Raw genomic sequence first — 16,592 nt, 5'->3', positions numbered from 1 at the left:
AAAGCTTCAGGATACAAAATCAATGTATACAAATTGGTAGCACTGCTATACACCAACCACCACCAGGCTGAGAATCAAATCAAGAGCTCAACCCTTTTTACAACAACTGCAAAAAAAAATAAAGTAAATAAAGTACTTAGAAATATACCTGACCAAGGAGGTGAAAGATCTCTACAAAGAAAACTATAAAACACTACTGAAAGAAATCATACCTGACACAAACAAATGGAAACACATCCCATGCTCATGGATGAATAGAATCAATATTGCAAAAATGATCATACTACCAAAAGCAATCTACAAATTCAAGCAATTCCCATCAAAATACCATCATCATTCTTCACAGAATTAGAATAAACGATCCTAAAATTCACATGGAACCTAAAAGTAGTCCATACAGACAAAGTAAGACTAAACAAAAAGAACAAATCTGGAAGCATCACGTTACTTGATTTCAACCTATACTACAAGGCTATAGCTACCAAAACAGGATGGTACATAGACCAGTGGGACATAGACTGGTGGGACATAGGCACAAAAAGGCCCATAGACCAGTGGGACAAAAATAGAGAACCCAGAAATAAAACCAAATACTTAAAGTCAACTGATCTTTGACAAAGCAAACAAAAGCATAAAGTAGATAAAGGACATCCTATTCAACAAATGGTGCTAGGATAATTGGCAGGCCACATGTAGAATGAAGCTGGATCCTTGCCTCTTTCTTACCTTACAGAAAAACCAAGGCAAGATGGATCAAAGACTTAAATCTAAGACCTGAAACCACACAAATTCTAGAAGAACATAGGAAAAACTCGTGTAGACATTGACTTAGGCAAAGAGTTGATAACCAAGAACCCAAAATCAAATGCAACAAAAGCAAAAAATAGATGGGACCCAATTAAACTAAAATGCTTCTGCACAGCAAAAGACATTATCAGCAGAGTAAACAGACAATCCATAGAGTGGGAGAAAATCTTTGCAAACTATGCTTTCAACAAAGAACTAATATCCAGAATCTGCAAGAACTCAAACAAATCACCAAGAAAAAAAAAACAACAATTACAAATAATCCCACCAAATGTAGGCAAAGGACATAAACAGAAAATTTTTAAAAGAACATATACAGATGGCCAACGAACATGAAAAAATGCTCAACATCACTAATTATCGGGGAAATGCAAATCAAAACTGCAACGAGATACCGCCTTACTTCTGCAAGAATGGCCATAATCAAAAGCAAAATATAATACATGTTGGCATGGACGTGGTGAAAAGGCAACACTTTTAAACTGCTGGTGGGAACGTAAACTAGAACTACACTATGGAAAACAGTATGAAGACTTCTTAAAGAACTAAAACTAGATCTACAATTTGATCCAGCAACCTCACTATCAGGTATCTCCCCAGACAAAAAGAAGTCATTATATGAAAAAGACACATGCACACGCATGTTTACAGTAGCACAATTAACGACTGCAAAAATATGGAACCAGCCCAAATGTCCGTCAATCAATAAGTGGATAAAGAAAATGTGTATATATATATTCACCCTGGAATACTACTGAAATAGTGACATTCATAGCAACCAGGATGGAGTTAGAGACCATTATTCTAAGTGAAGTAACTCAGGAATGCAAAAATCAAACATTGTATGTTCTCACTTACAAGTGGAAGGTAAGCTATCAGGATGCAAGGGCATAAGAACGATATAATGGACTTTGGGTACTCGTGGGGAAGGGGGGAAGGAGAGTGAGGAATAAAAGACTGCACACTGGAAACAGTGAACACTGCTTGGGTGATGGGTATGCCAAAATCTCAGAAATCACCACTGAATAAATTTTCCATGCAACCAAACACCACCTGTTCCCGCAAAACTATTGAAATAAAAATAAAAAACAAATAAATAAATAAATGTAATATTAATAGCTATATTATTTTAATATTATTAAGGCTTCACAAGATAAGGTAACACAAGGTAACTTGAAGTTCTGAAATTGCAGTTTAATCTCATAGTAGCTTTATGTGTATGTATTTTTGATTTCCTCTTTTCCTCCTGGTAAGTTTGGTTGAAGAGATTACCCTTTGAGGAGGGAGACAGTGAGGTGGCAATGGGAGATAGAAGGTCAATCTTACATATTTTGCATTATCTCTCAAGCAAAATTCAATGTCTAATGTCTTTTTGTCAAGATATTCATATCAAATTGACATACTAGGTATAGTCAGAGAATAACACCCAAAAGCACAAAATCCATAAAAAATAGTCTTTCTGATATTTGACCTTGTGTGTCAAAATGTTGACAAACTAGTTAGCTACCACTTTCCCCTTGAAACCGAACCTGAAACTTTCATTTGAAATGACAGTTGTCCTTAAAATAATTTAAGAATCTACACTGCAGCTCTTACTTTTTCTATTTCAAAGATAACGGTTTTTAAGTTTATAGTTTTGCCAAGTAAAATTAAAGTTCAGAATGAGCCAATTTTAAGGCCATTTTAGGAGTCTGAGAGACTTCTTTTTCTGGCATTGAAGGAGTTTACTAGTTCCAGTACACACTCCACATTTGCCACCCTGAGAGTATCACAAGTACTGCTACTGAATGATTGTATCATCTTGTGAAAATGAATCACATCTCTAATTTAGAATTTTGATATGACGACCAAGTCTGTGAGAACAAAATTAGTTTACCTGTCAAGTGCAAAAAAAAAAAAAAAATACAAAAAGAAAAATGTTTAAAACCATCTTTTTTCTAGGATGAATGAGCTAGGCAAATAACTTTTTATCCCAAACTTATCATGTAAAAATTGTCATGGAGAGAACACAAGAATTCAATTAACTACTTGTTCCCTCAGAAGTTAATTGTTGTTAGTCCTATTGTCATGTCTTTTTAATGCCTGTTTTTCAATTCGTTGCTTTTTAGACTTAAAAAGGGTATCTCAAAGGCAGAGAATTCATTTGCTATAAATCAGCTTATTTTTAGTCATTTTCCAATTTTCCTAAAATTTGTAAAGTCAAATTTTGAATACTAGAATAAGTATAAATTATATGTAAGAATTATTTGTGAATTTCAAAAATACCTGCCCCCTCTTTCCCTCCAATATGGTTATTCTAAAATAAATTACAACTTTGGAATATTCCATGCTGATTCTTATCCTAATAATGGAAACCAATTGAGTCATATAGAGTTATAGTTTCTTAGTAAGGCAATTATTAAGAATGTAATATCTTGGGATATATAAGTTTTATTTTTGAGTAACTTCAAATCTTTAGTCTCGTTTCACTTAAAAATACTTTTAAAAATCAAATTATATCAATAGCTATTTATTGAGTTCCTACTTTCTACAGTGCTCTGTGAAGGATGCTAGTATAAATAAAATTTTCAGAATCATTTAAAATTATATGAAAGATTCTCTTTTTAGTATGTATGTCTAGACTTTTAAGGAGATAAAATCTTCATAAACAAATTTCTCACAAAAGAAAGCAATAAATATATAAGGTGACAGATATGTTAGCTTGATTTAATGATTTCAAAATGTATACAAGTATCAAGACATTACCTGTGTACTGTAAATATATACAATTTTTATTTGTCAATTATACCTGGATAAAGTTGGATGGAAAACTACAGAGATTTCTCCTTTACAGAAAAGAGAAAATTAAAATGGGGGGAACTAAGAGGTATTTTTTTTTTAGAGAGAGCTTTAAATATATTATAAAATCATAGATTTTGGAGGCAGGATAAAATCTTAAATTCTTAAGAGTATTTATTTAATTTTACTAGAACTATACATATTATATGCCTACTTTGAACAAATGCAAACTTAACTGATAATCTAGCCATTTAATTTTAGCAACATAAATATGGCCACAGATTCAACCAGGTATTTTTGAATTGACTCTATGCCAACTCACAACTTAGTTCTAAGTATATTTTGCTTAAAATAATGAGAAACACATTTCTATGGTTCTAAATTTGGGACTTCTTTTTACTGACAGAAAAATTCTCTAGATATGAATGACTGTATTCCTAAATAGCTAACATGTGCTCTCTAGTTCATTTTGCTTAGGCCCAAACATTCATATTTACCATATCCTGCCTTGTATGTATTGACCTGCCATCCATAAAAAAGTGGATGCGTTTGAAACAGGAATCGTGATTCTTTACATTCAGCCTTCTGTAGTTTCTAACTCAGGGCTTTCAACCTAGTGCAATTTAAAAATATATATGGGAAGGAAAGGGAAAAAAGAGAGCAAGCTATATATCTGAGTTGTTGTTAAGTTGCTAACACGTGTTTTTTGTGTGTGTGTTTCTTCATATGTACTGATTCATTAGCTTCAATTAAAATGACAAAATGCTCAATTAATCATTTATTTTAAAATATATAATTGCTCTCTCATGGTGTGATGACTCCATTTGCAATCAGTCCTACCCAGGAGTGGTAGAAAGAGTACTGACTTTGGCACAGAATTCTAACTCAGCGACCTACTAAGTTTGTCACCTTGGCTGAGCTACCCAACCTCTTCAAGCCTCGGTAGCCTTCCTTGTAAAAAGGGGTTGCTAATACTTAGACTTCTGATTCATTGTGAAGAGAGAATATAATAGATTTTAATATCTATGCTGCTTGGCTCTCACTAGGAATGTGATTGTGAGTAATTAATCTCTCTAATCCCTAGTTTCCCTGTCTATTCAACTAACATTTATTAAGTCACTCAACGAATATCACCAAGTATCTAGTAAGCTCCAGGAATGCACACATACACAAATATCCCTATTAAAGAAAATACAAGAAACTAGAGAGCACAAAGAGAAAATGGGGACATTTTGTCTTCTATACTGAGAGTTAAGAGAAATGTCCTGGTGGAGAAGATATCTGAACGAGTCTTCAAATAGGAATAAATGTTAGCTAAATGAGCAAAGTTTGAGAGGGATTTCTAGATGAGAGGATAAAGGCATAAGGGTGTAAAACAGTATGGTTTGTATGCGAACACCCTAAGGAAGCTGCTATTTGATAGAGTTTAGAATATACAGAAAATGGGAGAAAATGAAACTAGAAAATAAAAGAATAGATCCAGGTCAGAGGGAGCTTAGATTTATTTTGTAGACACTCTGAAAGGTTTTAAGCAAGGACATACCATAGAATTCATTGGAGAAAGAAATCACTGTAGCTAAAGCGAGCAGAATCTATTTAAGAAGTGAGAGGTGGGCATTAGGAGGACAAAGGACAAGTTAGAAGGCTGTGGCATTCATCAAAGTGGAAATTATGCTCGAATTATACTAATACCATAGTACAATTTATAGGAGCAGGTTTAAGAAATATTTAGGGCATAAAATAGATATGACTTAGTGATTTCTTTGTTGTGTGCAAAGAGAGAGAAGCAGAGTGGATGTCTTGGTCTCTGGCAATTAATTGAAGTTCCAAATAAAAGAGAAATAGCAAGTTTTGGAAAGGAGATAAATAATTATTTCAGTTGAGAACATGTTGAATTTGAGATTGCAGTCAGACACATACAGCAAGCAAATGGGTAACTGAGCTTAGAGAGATAAGACCTGAAGACAGACATTTGAGGTATCTATAAAATATTGCCTACCTTCCAAGATGATGCTAAGGATTAAATTAGCTAATGTGTATAAAGTGGCTAATGCTACACAGCACTGTAAATAAAATAAATCGGATGGCTTATTTAAGTACTTTACTCAAAAATGTAATTACCATTCCATCCTGCACATAATTCTTGAACCAATCTCTGAATTTGAATAAAATCTGAAGTAAAAGTTACAACTTAACCTAATAGACTCTAAAACAATGCATTGAAGAAAGCTTAATAAGACGACTGTCAATCTTCTAGTTATTTCTTCTCTAATCACTAAACTATTAAGGAGTTGGCTTAATGGTCCATCCTCCTCTAACTACAACTGAACAGTTCCTGCCCTGTTGCCTCTTTTGTTACATGCCTCCTGGTAAAAAGAATCCTGTCTTAGATCCTGTAAAATCTATCTTAACATAAAGCCTCTGACTTAGAATATATAATTTTTAAATTCACCAATATAAAAGTGAAATAATATAACAGAATGTATTAATTCAATTTTCAATTTCAACTAAGGTATCCAAGTCCTGACAACCTTGAGGATAATGGAAAAGATGAAAGAAGATGGAAAAAGTGGTAAGTTTTCCTACTCTCATCCCAGTTTTTCCAAAGCTTCTTCCCCAAATTATAGAAAGTGACCACCCACCAACATAGATAGAATAATAGATGTTCCTTTAAACCACTTTTAGGTGACTCTACATCTAATCTTTCCAATTTTCCCTTGTAAGCAATCAAAAAAACTTACAGTTGATGCTAATTCCTAACTATGGATATCTAAAAATAAATTAAGGAAATGGCATTGCCAAGTTTTGACTTGATTATTTTTTAAAATTCCTTTTTGTTATGTTTAAAACTTAAATTGAATCAGCTGGACATCACACATGGTAGAGAGCTAAACTTATTCATTGCTATTTTCTAATTATAGAGATCATTAGATCATAGACTGTGGAGTGGTTGTGGGTTGATAATGGATCATGAATCCTTTCCGAGATGTGAAGAAGTCTTGTCCTTCATGGATGAGGATGATTGAATTAGTTCTTAATATCAAGTAGAATAATCTGGCTATACTTACTTTCTTATCGTCAAATTACTCCTAAAAATAAGGTAGTGTGTGGCACTATGTTTGCTGGTCTGTATTTGCACATTTGCATTAGAAAAAACTCTTCCCTGTGATTGATAAAAATCCCCATATATATATACTGCTGGTTTTCTAGGTATAAAGTCTGATGTAATCCTAGCTTCAAAGCATTAAGGTCATAATTCTATAGTGAATAACATTGGATGATTACCTATTAGAGCAATATTTTCTAAACTGATGAATTAATGGACAATATATTTTCAAAACATATCACACTTTAATTTTCCTACTGCTTATACAGTGCCACAGAACTGTTTATGATCCTTAGTTCTGTCAGAAAGAAAAGGAAACCGAAGTAATTTTCCTTGTAATGAAATGGATGTAATGCTCCTCGAGAAGAGTAAGTGCCTTTTGAAAAGCCCTTTTCTGCACTGATAGAAAGGAGGAGCTATCACAGGACTCAGTTGGCTATTTCCTTCTTGTGTTGCAATTGAAAATAAGTCATGAGAAAAGAAGTAATGAGTTTCCTTTACAGTTGAAGGAATGTAATTTACAAGTTAAGAATTTATTGACCATAAAATTTGGGAAACTTTTGGAACCTAGGAAGTGGTAATACATCCCCACCTGAAATGGTTAAAGAAAGAAAAATTTCCAAAGCCAGAAGAAATTTCCAAAGCCAGAAGAAAACCTTCTAACAATTCTCAAAGCCACCCAAGCTACGCAATCTTCTAATATTTTATTCACTAAGCATTCAGTCAATTCCAACTAGGGCATCACTCACCTAGGTCACCAGCAAGTTTTAATGACACACAGTCAACCAAGATTTTTATGTTCTTTCTTCTTTTAGATTTTGATTAAAATAAAACATTCTCCTTTTTACCTTCCTATAGTTTTCCATGAGGCATAATCATACCTTTCCCAGCCTGTAACCAGTATTGTCTTCTTAAGAATGAGGATTTGTGAAATATCCACAGCTCCATCTTGCCCAACATTCAGTGTATGGTGACAATATCCATTGAAGTCCCATATCTTTAAGAGAAAAATTAAAACCACCTTTGAGACAGGAAGGTAAACTTTTGTGTTTATATTCTGAACTAGGATTAATTCATTTAGGATATGTAATCATTAAAGAAAATCAACTCATCATTGAATTTTGCCACTATATTACTCTAGTAATATTGTGAAATGTCTACTTGGTCTTCATCCCCATTTCTCAGCACAATAACTTTTAAAGCCCTCAGACTCTTTCTCTAATGATAAGATAGTATTTAGTATGCTAATGATATGACTCCAGGCTGGGGATCCCCTAAATAGCTTCAGAGTGGGGGCCGGTCTCAAGAAACACCAAGCCCCACCCCAAAACCCCTAGGGAGCAGAGAGGAGTTTAAAGTTGAGTTCATCTCCAGTGGTCAGTGATGGAATCAATCATGCCTGTGTAATGAAGCCTCCATAAAAACCCAAAAGTATGGGAGTTGAAGAGATTCTAGACAGCTGAACATATGTGGAGGTTGCTGGTGAGTGAAAAGCCCAGTATGGAAGAGCTGTGTCCACATGCCTTGCATTATGCATCTCTTCCATCTGTCTGTTCATCTGTATCCTTTGTAATATCATTTATAATTAATGAATACATGTAAGTCAAGTGTTTCCCCGAGTTCTGTAAGTCACTCTAGCAAATTAATCGGATCCAAGGAGAGGGTCACAAGAATGCTGATTTACAGCCCATCAGTCAGAATCACAAGTTACAACCTATGCTTGTGACTGGCATCTAAAGAAAGAAGCAGACTTATGGGACTGAGCCCTCAACCTATAGGATCTGACTCTATCTCCAAGTAGCTAGTGTCAGAATACAATTGAATTGGAGGACACCCAACTGGCGTCCTCTGGAAAATCTACCACTGAATTGGTGTATGGGAAAAATCCCTACACATATTTTGGTGACCAGAGGTGTGTATTGTATTCAGTGTGATGGTAGGAGAAACTGACTTTTTTTCCTGTATAAAGTCATGCATCACTTAATAACAGGATACATTCTGAGAAATGCATCATTGGGTGATTTTATCATGGTGCCAATATCATACAGTGTACTTATGCAAACCTAAATGGTACAATCTACTACACACCCAGACTATATGGTATAGTCTATTGCTCCTAGGCTAAAAAGCTGTACAGCATGTTACTGTACTGAATACTGTCAACAACTGTAACACAATGGTAAGTATTACTGTACTGAATACTATCAACGATTGTAACACAATGGTAAGTATTTGTGTATCTAAACACAGAAAAGGTACAGTAGAAATATGGTATTATAATCTTAAGGGACCACCATCATATATACAGTCTATTCTTAACTGAAATGTTGTTAGACAGTTCATGACTGTACATATTTTAGACTCTACTTGTAACTCTATCAATCTATTCCAATAATAGTTCTTCAAATACTGTAAGTTAATATGTATTCTAAATGGAGACACAATATAAAATCATGAAGAAAACCATTGTGGAATCTGTTGACATCCTGAAGTTTTCACTATGTCTAAACTTCTGCTTCCTCATCTGTGACACAGGAACTTTACTCTTCAGGGATGCTTGGAGGATTAAAAGGATTAAACAGCTGATACAGAACCTGAAACAGTCATCATTTATTAGATTTCTCATCCTCTACCAATAAAACCTCCTGTTGATAGTGGGTGCTAGACACAGTCCTCAAGAGGATGCAAGCCATTCCGGTTTACCTGCTGAGGCAGTGGAGTGAAAACTGAAGCCCAATAGGCATACTTTAAGGAGAGCATCATTAGATTAGTAGCAGTTTAAACTAAGCTCTACTATGAAACCTTGTTGGCACATCATGCACAGAGGTCACATTGGCACTATCGAAATTAAAATGCAGGCCAGGCATCGTGGCTCATGCCTGTAATCACAGCACTTTGGGAGGCTGAGGCAGGCGGATCACCTGAGGTCAGGAGTTTGAGATCAGCCTGGCCAACATGGTGAAACCCTGTCTCCATTAAAATTACAAAAATTAGGTGGGACCAGGCACAGTGGCTCACACCTGTAATCTCAACACTTTGGGAGGCTGAGGTGGGCGGATCACAAGGTCAGGAGTTTGAGACCAGCCTGGCCAATATGGTGAAACCCCTTATCTATTAAAAAAACAAAAATTTGCCAGGCATGGTGGCATGCGCCTATAGTCCCAGCTACTCAAGAGGCTGAGGCAAGAGAATAGCTTGAACCCAGAAGGCAGAGGTTGCAGTGAGCTAAGATTGTGCCATTGCACTCCAGCCTGAGCGACAGAGTGAGACTCCATCTCAAAAAAAAAAAAAAAAAAATAGCTGGGCATGGTGGTGCACACCTGTAATCTCAGCTACTCAGGAGGCTGAGAGGAGAATCACTTGAACCTGAGAGGCAGCAGTTGCAGTGAGCCAGGATCGTCCCACTGCACTCCAGCCTGGGCAACAGAGCAAGACTCTGTCTCAAAAAATAATAATAATTACTAAAAGGCCTATACCCTTTAAAAATTTAGCTTCTAGAAAATCATGCCACAGATGATTAAAAATTGGCTTAAATTTTGGCTTAAAAGTTCAGCTTCTAGAAAATCATTCACAGATACATTCATATATGTAAAATGACATATTTTCAAGCCTATTCTTGCAGCATTGTTAAAAAGCAAAAGATTTGAATCAATGTAATTGCTCACTAGTAAGAAAATAGCACAATCAGAATAAGGACTGTCTATGCAGTAGCATATAATGTAGCCGTAAAGAAGAATGAGTCATTTCCATTTTTCATTTTCCTAGACTCTGCCAAAACTCAACCACCTATGGAAGCTTGAGCAAGTTGCCTTAACTCTTTGGGCTTCAGTTTCCTCATTTGTAAAATCAGGATGATAAGAGTACCAACCTTGTAGATATACGTATATGTGTGTGTGAAGTCCTTAGAATAGTGCCTGGTTCATAGTAAGCATGGAATAAATATTAGCTAACATTATTATTATTGTATCCATTTATATGAGTCAATATCCAAGACAGAAAAATGCAAATGCAGAACAGCATGTATAGTAGGCTGCCATCAAGAAACAAATGGCCAGCCACAGCGGCACGTGTTTGTAATCCCAGCTACTCAGGAAGAGGCTGAGACACTAGGATCACTTGAACCCAGAGGTTTGAGACTTACCCAGGAAACACAGTGAGACCGTGTCTCTAAAAACAAACAAACAAGAATGACTGAATGAAAATAAACAAACAAATGGTGCTTATGGCCAGAAGGATGCACAAGAAAACAGTAACAGTGGTAGCCTCAGAGAAGGAGCTGGAAACAGCGATGATATATTTTCACTATACATCCATTTTATATTTCAAAAATTTTATTATATGCACACATTAATTATTCAAAACATTAATTAATTTAAAAAGAGACCGTTCAAAGTCATGATGAATAAGTTAATAATTTTAAGTCTTTGATTACATAGGTACTGAATTTGGATTCTAAATTATAAATTAGATTGGAAAATGTCATTCATTCTTGTTTCTTCATAGAATACAGCCATAGCAACTCGAACCTGATTTATGTGTCCTACACAGAAGTTGCCAGACTTCAGAATTCTGTTGTGCTCTTGTGATAAAGATAAATGCACCTTCAGAAGCAGTTATTATACTACTAAATTCACATTAACTTCTAAGATGTCAAAGCTTCAGTTGAGACTTGAGGCACACACATACTCTTCATCCATGTCACTATGTTTTCCTCTAAACATAGCTCTTACCAAGTCCACCTTAAATAATTTCCACAAGTAGGTATTGCAAAGATCTGAATGTCCCAGGTCCTACTAAGTCCCTTAGTTGGGATTATTTTAGCAACATCTACAAGGTAAGCCTTACCCTAGATTCTATACCCAGTTACTTTCCGAGATAGAGTTAAATAGAACCTAATCCATTCACTCCAATGTTCAATTCATTCTCGCACCCCAGGACTGGTAAGTGAGATATTGGCTTTTCCTATTTGCCTGAACCACTGTCTAATACTCCAATTCCAGTTATTTCTCTTTTATTTCACCTCAATTATTGGGATTATGGTTGTCCCGGTACCTTCACACATCTTATCAGCTCTCCTGTAAACTAGATTACTTTACTTAAACCCAAATCTCCAGTCCATACCTCATTCCATTAACCTTCTCATAGGCCAACTTCTACTAATTTCCAGAGATTCCCTTTTCAACCCCCCATAGCACCTTCCTCACACTAATAATTGCCAGCCTGTAATCCCATTGAATACTTAAACTTCTAGGATGTTCTACCTACATATCTAGGTAGCTTTCCATCACCCTCCCCTACAGCTTAACTGAGTGCATCATACACTACACCATGGAAGGTAGTCTAATGCCCAGTTTTAGAAGGTTTGAGAAGCATTCAAAGTTTATTTAGGAAATTACCTTCTATTGTCTCATAGTGGCACAAGCCATTTCCAATCAAAGACTCGTTACTCTTGGGGGAGCAGAGAAGATTCACTGGTGGGCATGACTTCAGATATCAAGTAACTAGTTTTTCATGAAAAGTTGATAATTTTGCAAAAGAAATTAGCACCTTCCTCCCAGAAGAAACAAATGATAAATATAGAATAAGAAACTTAGAAGCATCAAATCATGTTAGTTTAGAATGGATAAGATTATGATTATTCTTTCGACTATCTGAATTTCACATAACAAAAATTAAAATTACAAAATAGTTTACTTTTAAATATTTATTTCTTGAAAAATTTGCATCTATGACATTTTTTAAAGTTTATTTAAGTAGTCCTGATTTCTCATTTAATCAACTTTAAAAAAGGAAAACTACAGACATTAGCCGAAGCACATGAAATTATCCAGGCGTCGTATTCCCCAAAGTAGTCCTCTATTCACTACAATAAAAAAGGGGCTTTCTGAAATGAGTAAGCCAAGTTATATTTTCATTCTAAATAATTTATTCAGAAAAATTATTTATTCATTTTTCCACAGAGGTTTATTTTCCTAGCAGTTTTGTTATTAGATGGTTGGAATTTTCTCGCTCTTATCATGTCTCATTTCTCTTCTTGCAATGCCAAAAAGGCAAAAATGAGAATATCTATAGCCATGTCTTCTGGCATAGTATTTTAATCTCCTCATATCTGGATAGAAAAGCATCATTGTGTTCGCACCTTTACAGTTCCATCTGTGCTGCCAGTCAAAAGCCGAGTCTCATTTGCATCAAGGGCCATGGTGCTGATTTCTGCGTTGCCATGGCAACCAGTAAACTGTTTGATTTTCTGCCCAGTGTCTATCATCCAGAAGGAAACAGTAGACCCTGTATCAGAGCTGATTACCTAAGAGAAAATAACATTTTAAAGAAATTAAATATAGTCTCAGAATCAACCATTTATATTTCAATAAAGATATCCAGTCTGTGCATTTCTAGTCCGAAGATCGCCCAATAGTCAGAGACATTTTTGTAATGGACTTTCTTTCTGTTAAGCCGATAACATTTCAATTTCGACTAGACCTGAGGTAATGAAGTCGTGATCCTCTTTATCAGAGGAGATAGGAATCTGCTTTCCTTACTCACCATTCAGCTTTAGTATCTAGAGGCCATTCCAAAATCAAATTCTGAAAATAAACTTACGAACCTTTCCCATTTAGATGAGAAAGCTGATTTTACTAGTCATGGTGCTCTGACACTATTTACTATATGAAAAGACATTTCACAATATAGCAGCTTTCATTTAGCATTCAGAAAAGAAGCTCTATCAGCCATTATGGAAAATGTTAATTTCAACGAATTACTAGACCTATGCTTTTAATGCCATTAGTCCTTTGCTTTCTTTTTTCCCAAACTACTGTGTATATTTTTATAGTTAAACGCAATTACTGATAGGTCACTAAAACAAACGAGCACAGGTTAAATATAAATCTACATGCACACTTTGAGAGAAAGGCAACAAGACAAATGCTAGAAGGGAAAGGATTATATACAGTAGTTCAAAAATGAGAAATTTTATGGTGGCAAGTGGACTGCTAATCTCAGTTCAAGATATTTAAGAGATTCATAGGTTAAAATCACCTAGCTAATATGACTTTGAAAACCAAAATAATGAAAGAAAAATAATAAGCACATAAATGCATAGCTAGGAAGTTGTCTAAAGCAATATGTAGATTTTACCCAGCACTTTGGGAGGCCGAGACGGGCGGATCACTAGGTCAGGAGATCGAGCCATCCTGACTAACACGGTGAAACCCCGTCTCTACTAAAAAATACAAAAAACTAGCCGGGCGTGGTGGCAGGCGCCTGTAGTCCCAGCTACACGGGAGGCTGAGGCAGGAGAATGGCGTAAACCAGGGAGGCGGAGCTTGCAGTGAGCTGAGATCCGGCCACTGTACTCCAGCCCAGGCGACAGAGCGAGACTCCGTCTCAAAAAAAAAAAAAAAGAAAGCTTAAAGCATTTCTTTTTCTGTTTAGGTATTGATTACCATTGTATAAATGTAAATGTATTAATAATATGTTAAATTTAAATGCTGCATTTTCATAATCAAACGGGTTGAAGTTTATCAAATGTATATTCAGGACTGGCCATCATGCATTCATTCATTCATTCATTCATTCATTCTACAGCCCCTTGCATAACATCCAGGCTCCATAATGGCAATGGAACTTCACTGGCAAAATCCTGCTCTCAAGGAGTCCATTGTCTATAGTTTACACCTGTACATTAAAACCACCTGGGGAACTTTAAGAAGCATCACTGCATACCAGACCAGAAACTCTGATTCAATTGGCCAAGGAAATTGAATTTTACAGAGCATCACAGGTGATTTAAATTTACAGGCTGACCTATGACCTGCTGGTCTAGATGAAGAAACAGGCAAGAAACAGATAAATGCTAAACAATGTTTCAAGTTTAGAGGTATCACCTTTGGGTGCTGTGGAAGCACAGAGTGGAAAACCTGAAGTCCACTTGCTGGAGTGGGGGATTGGGTTAGGGAGTGGAGGAGCAAGGGGCAAGTCAGGATTCACAGAGAAGGTGATAACTGATCTGGGATTGAAGATGGAGACATATATTTATTATGAGATGTACCCCAAGCCCTTTCACTTATAATCTCATTGGGTCTTTACGAAAACTCTATGAAATAATGTTAGCACCATTATTTTACCAATGATGAAATTGAGTTTGTAATTAGCTAACAATGTCCCCAAACTTACAGATTTGAATTCTAGACATAGAAAGCCACATCGTAAGGACTTCCTCTATTCCAGCACAGTATTCCAGACAACTAACAGTTCACTTAGGAAAGCACTTGGAGAATATTCCAAGAATGAGAAACAATGCAAAGCTTCATGGAGCCCGAGTGCAGAGTATTTTAAGTGACAAATATGGTGGGATTTCAAACGAGGAGGCAAGCTGAAGATGAAACTTTAGAAATCTCTGGTAAGCAGCTCCAGAGAATACTGAGTAATGTATAAAGTCAATTTTACTGGGAGAGGGCCCACAGCTTTCATCAATTATCATTGGGGGCCAATGATTAATCTAAAAGGTTAAAAACATTATTATTGTTCTTAATAAGGGAAAGAGTAATATAGTATTTTTTGTTGGTTGACTTGTAAAAATACCTCTTGCAACAGTATGGAGAATAAACTGGAGTTTTGGGAAAACCATTTGGAGGCTGCTGTAAGAGTACAGGTAAGAGATTCTCACCTAATAGAGTAGTTCTGGGGTACAAAGGAGGGGAACAATTGAAAGAAAGGGCCATGATTTAGCAACATTTGTATCTCAACAAAGAAATGAGCCAGGTGCAGTAGCTCATGCCTGTAATCCCAGCACTTTGGGAGGCCGAGGTGGGTGGATCACAAGGTCAGGAGTTCCAGACCAGCCTAACCCACATGGTGAAACCCCATCTCTACTAAAAATACAAAAATTAGCCAGGCGTGGTGATGCACACCTGTAATCCCAGCTACTCAGGAGGCTGAGGCAGGAGAATTGCTTGAACACAGAAGGCGGAGGTTGCAGTGAGCCAAGATCGCACCACTGCACTCCATCCTGGGTGGCAAAACAAAACTCCGTCTCAAAAAAAAACAAAAAACAGAAAAAAACAAAGAACTGATAATGAGCATATGATCCTTTTAGCCCTTCTTTTTCTGAAATTACAACTTTAATGAGACAATTTCTTAAATGAAGTAAACCTGTATTTATGCTACACATTTTCTCTCACTGAAATCAAAGGTACCTTAAATATTTAATTACCATTGTTAAACTACTGTGTAATTTCTAAGACCAAATGATCTGGATCTTTGAAATAATGTAACAACACATTAATTATCATCCCATGTCATTAACTGTTTCTATTTGATTGTGTTTGTGCACTATACACCGTGTTTAGGAGCACTGGATCTGGAGTCAGGATGCCTAAGTTTGAATGTCAGCTGCCTCACTATTTTTCTACCTTGGACATTAAGGTCAAGCACATTACTTACCTTTATGCTTCAACTTCCTTATCTGTAAAGCAGAGTTATTCATAGTAACTACTTCAAACCATTGTTATGAAGTTTAAACAAACTAATATTTTTAAAGCATTTACCACAGTGCATGGCATAGCCATAAATAAGCCATAAAAGTTAAGTAGTGTTACTATGCCATCTAAGCTTTATTTACCTAACCTCTTAGGCTTGTATCACTGTGCATATCCAAATCAATTTAAGAAAAATAGTATCTTGCTTTCCTCCAACTATGACAGTGAATGTAGACAAATTATATTTTAGAAACCAGATTTTAGATGCACATTGAAATTTTGAATTATACTTGTGAATTTCTCACGGAAGTGCTTAGGAAGTTGGATTACATTCATTAAAGATAAAATCATGAAAGTATCATTTGCCAAGCTTATGTGAAAATTTTGATAGTGGTCTTTTAAGAAAAGGTTAAAAATTGTGA

The 16,592-nt window shown here is 35.7% G+C and overlaps 1 protein-coding gene across 1 annotated transcript in view; it reads right to left on the bottom strand.

Annotated features, from left to right (window-relative positions):
• Window positions 1–16,592, bottom strand: part of WDR49 (WD repeat domain 49) — a 186,375-nt gene that overhangs the window by 69,867 nt on the left and 99,916 nt on the right. Inside the window, exons 9-10 of the mRNA XM_025376536.1 lie at window positions 12,831–12,995; window positions 7,573–7,688 (exon numbers count right to left, since the gene is read on the bottom strand). Of these exons, the coding sequence (XP_025232321.1) occupies window positions 7,573–7,688; window positions 12,831–12,995 (281 nt within the window). The remainder of the gene's footprint in view (window positions 1–7,572; window positions 7,689–12,830; window positions 12,996–16,592) is intronic.

This window comes from Theropithecus gelada, chromosome 2 (assembly GCF_003255815.1).
Source record: "Theropithecus gelada isolate Dixy chromosome 2, Tgel_1.0, whole genome shotgun sequence".
NCBI classification, from domain to species: Eukaryota; Metazoa; Chordata; class Mammalia; order Primates; family Cercopithecidae; genus Theropithecus; species Theropithecus gelada.
The sequence above is the reverse complement of the archived record's forward strand: the minus strand, read 5'-3'. Positions and strand labels throughout refer to the sequence as shown.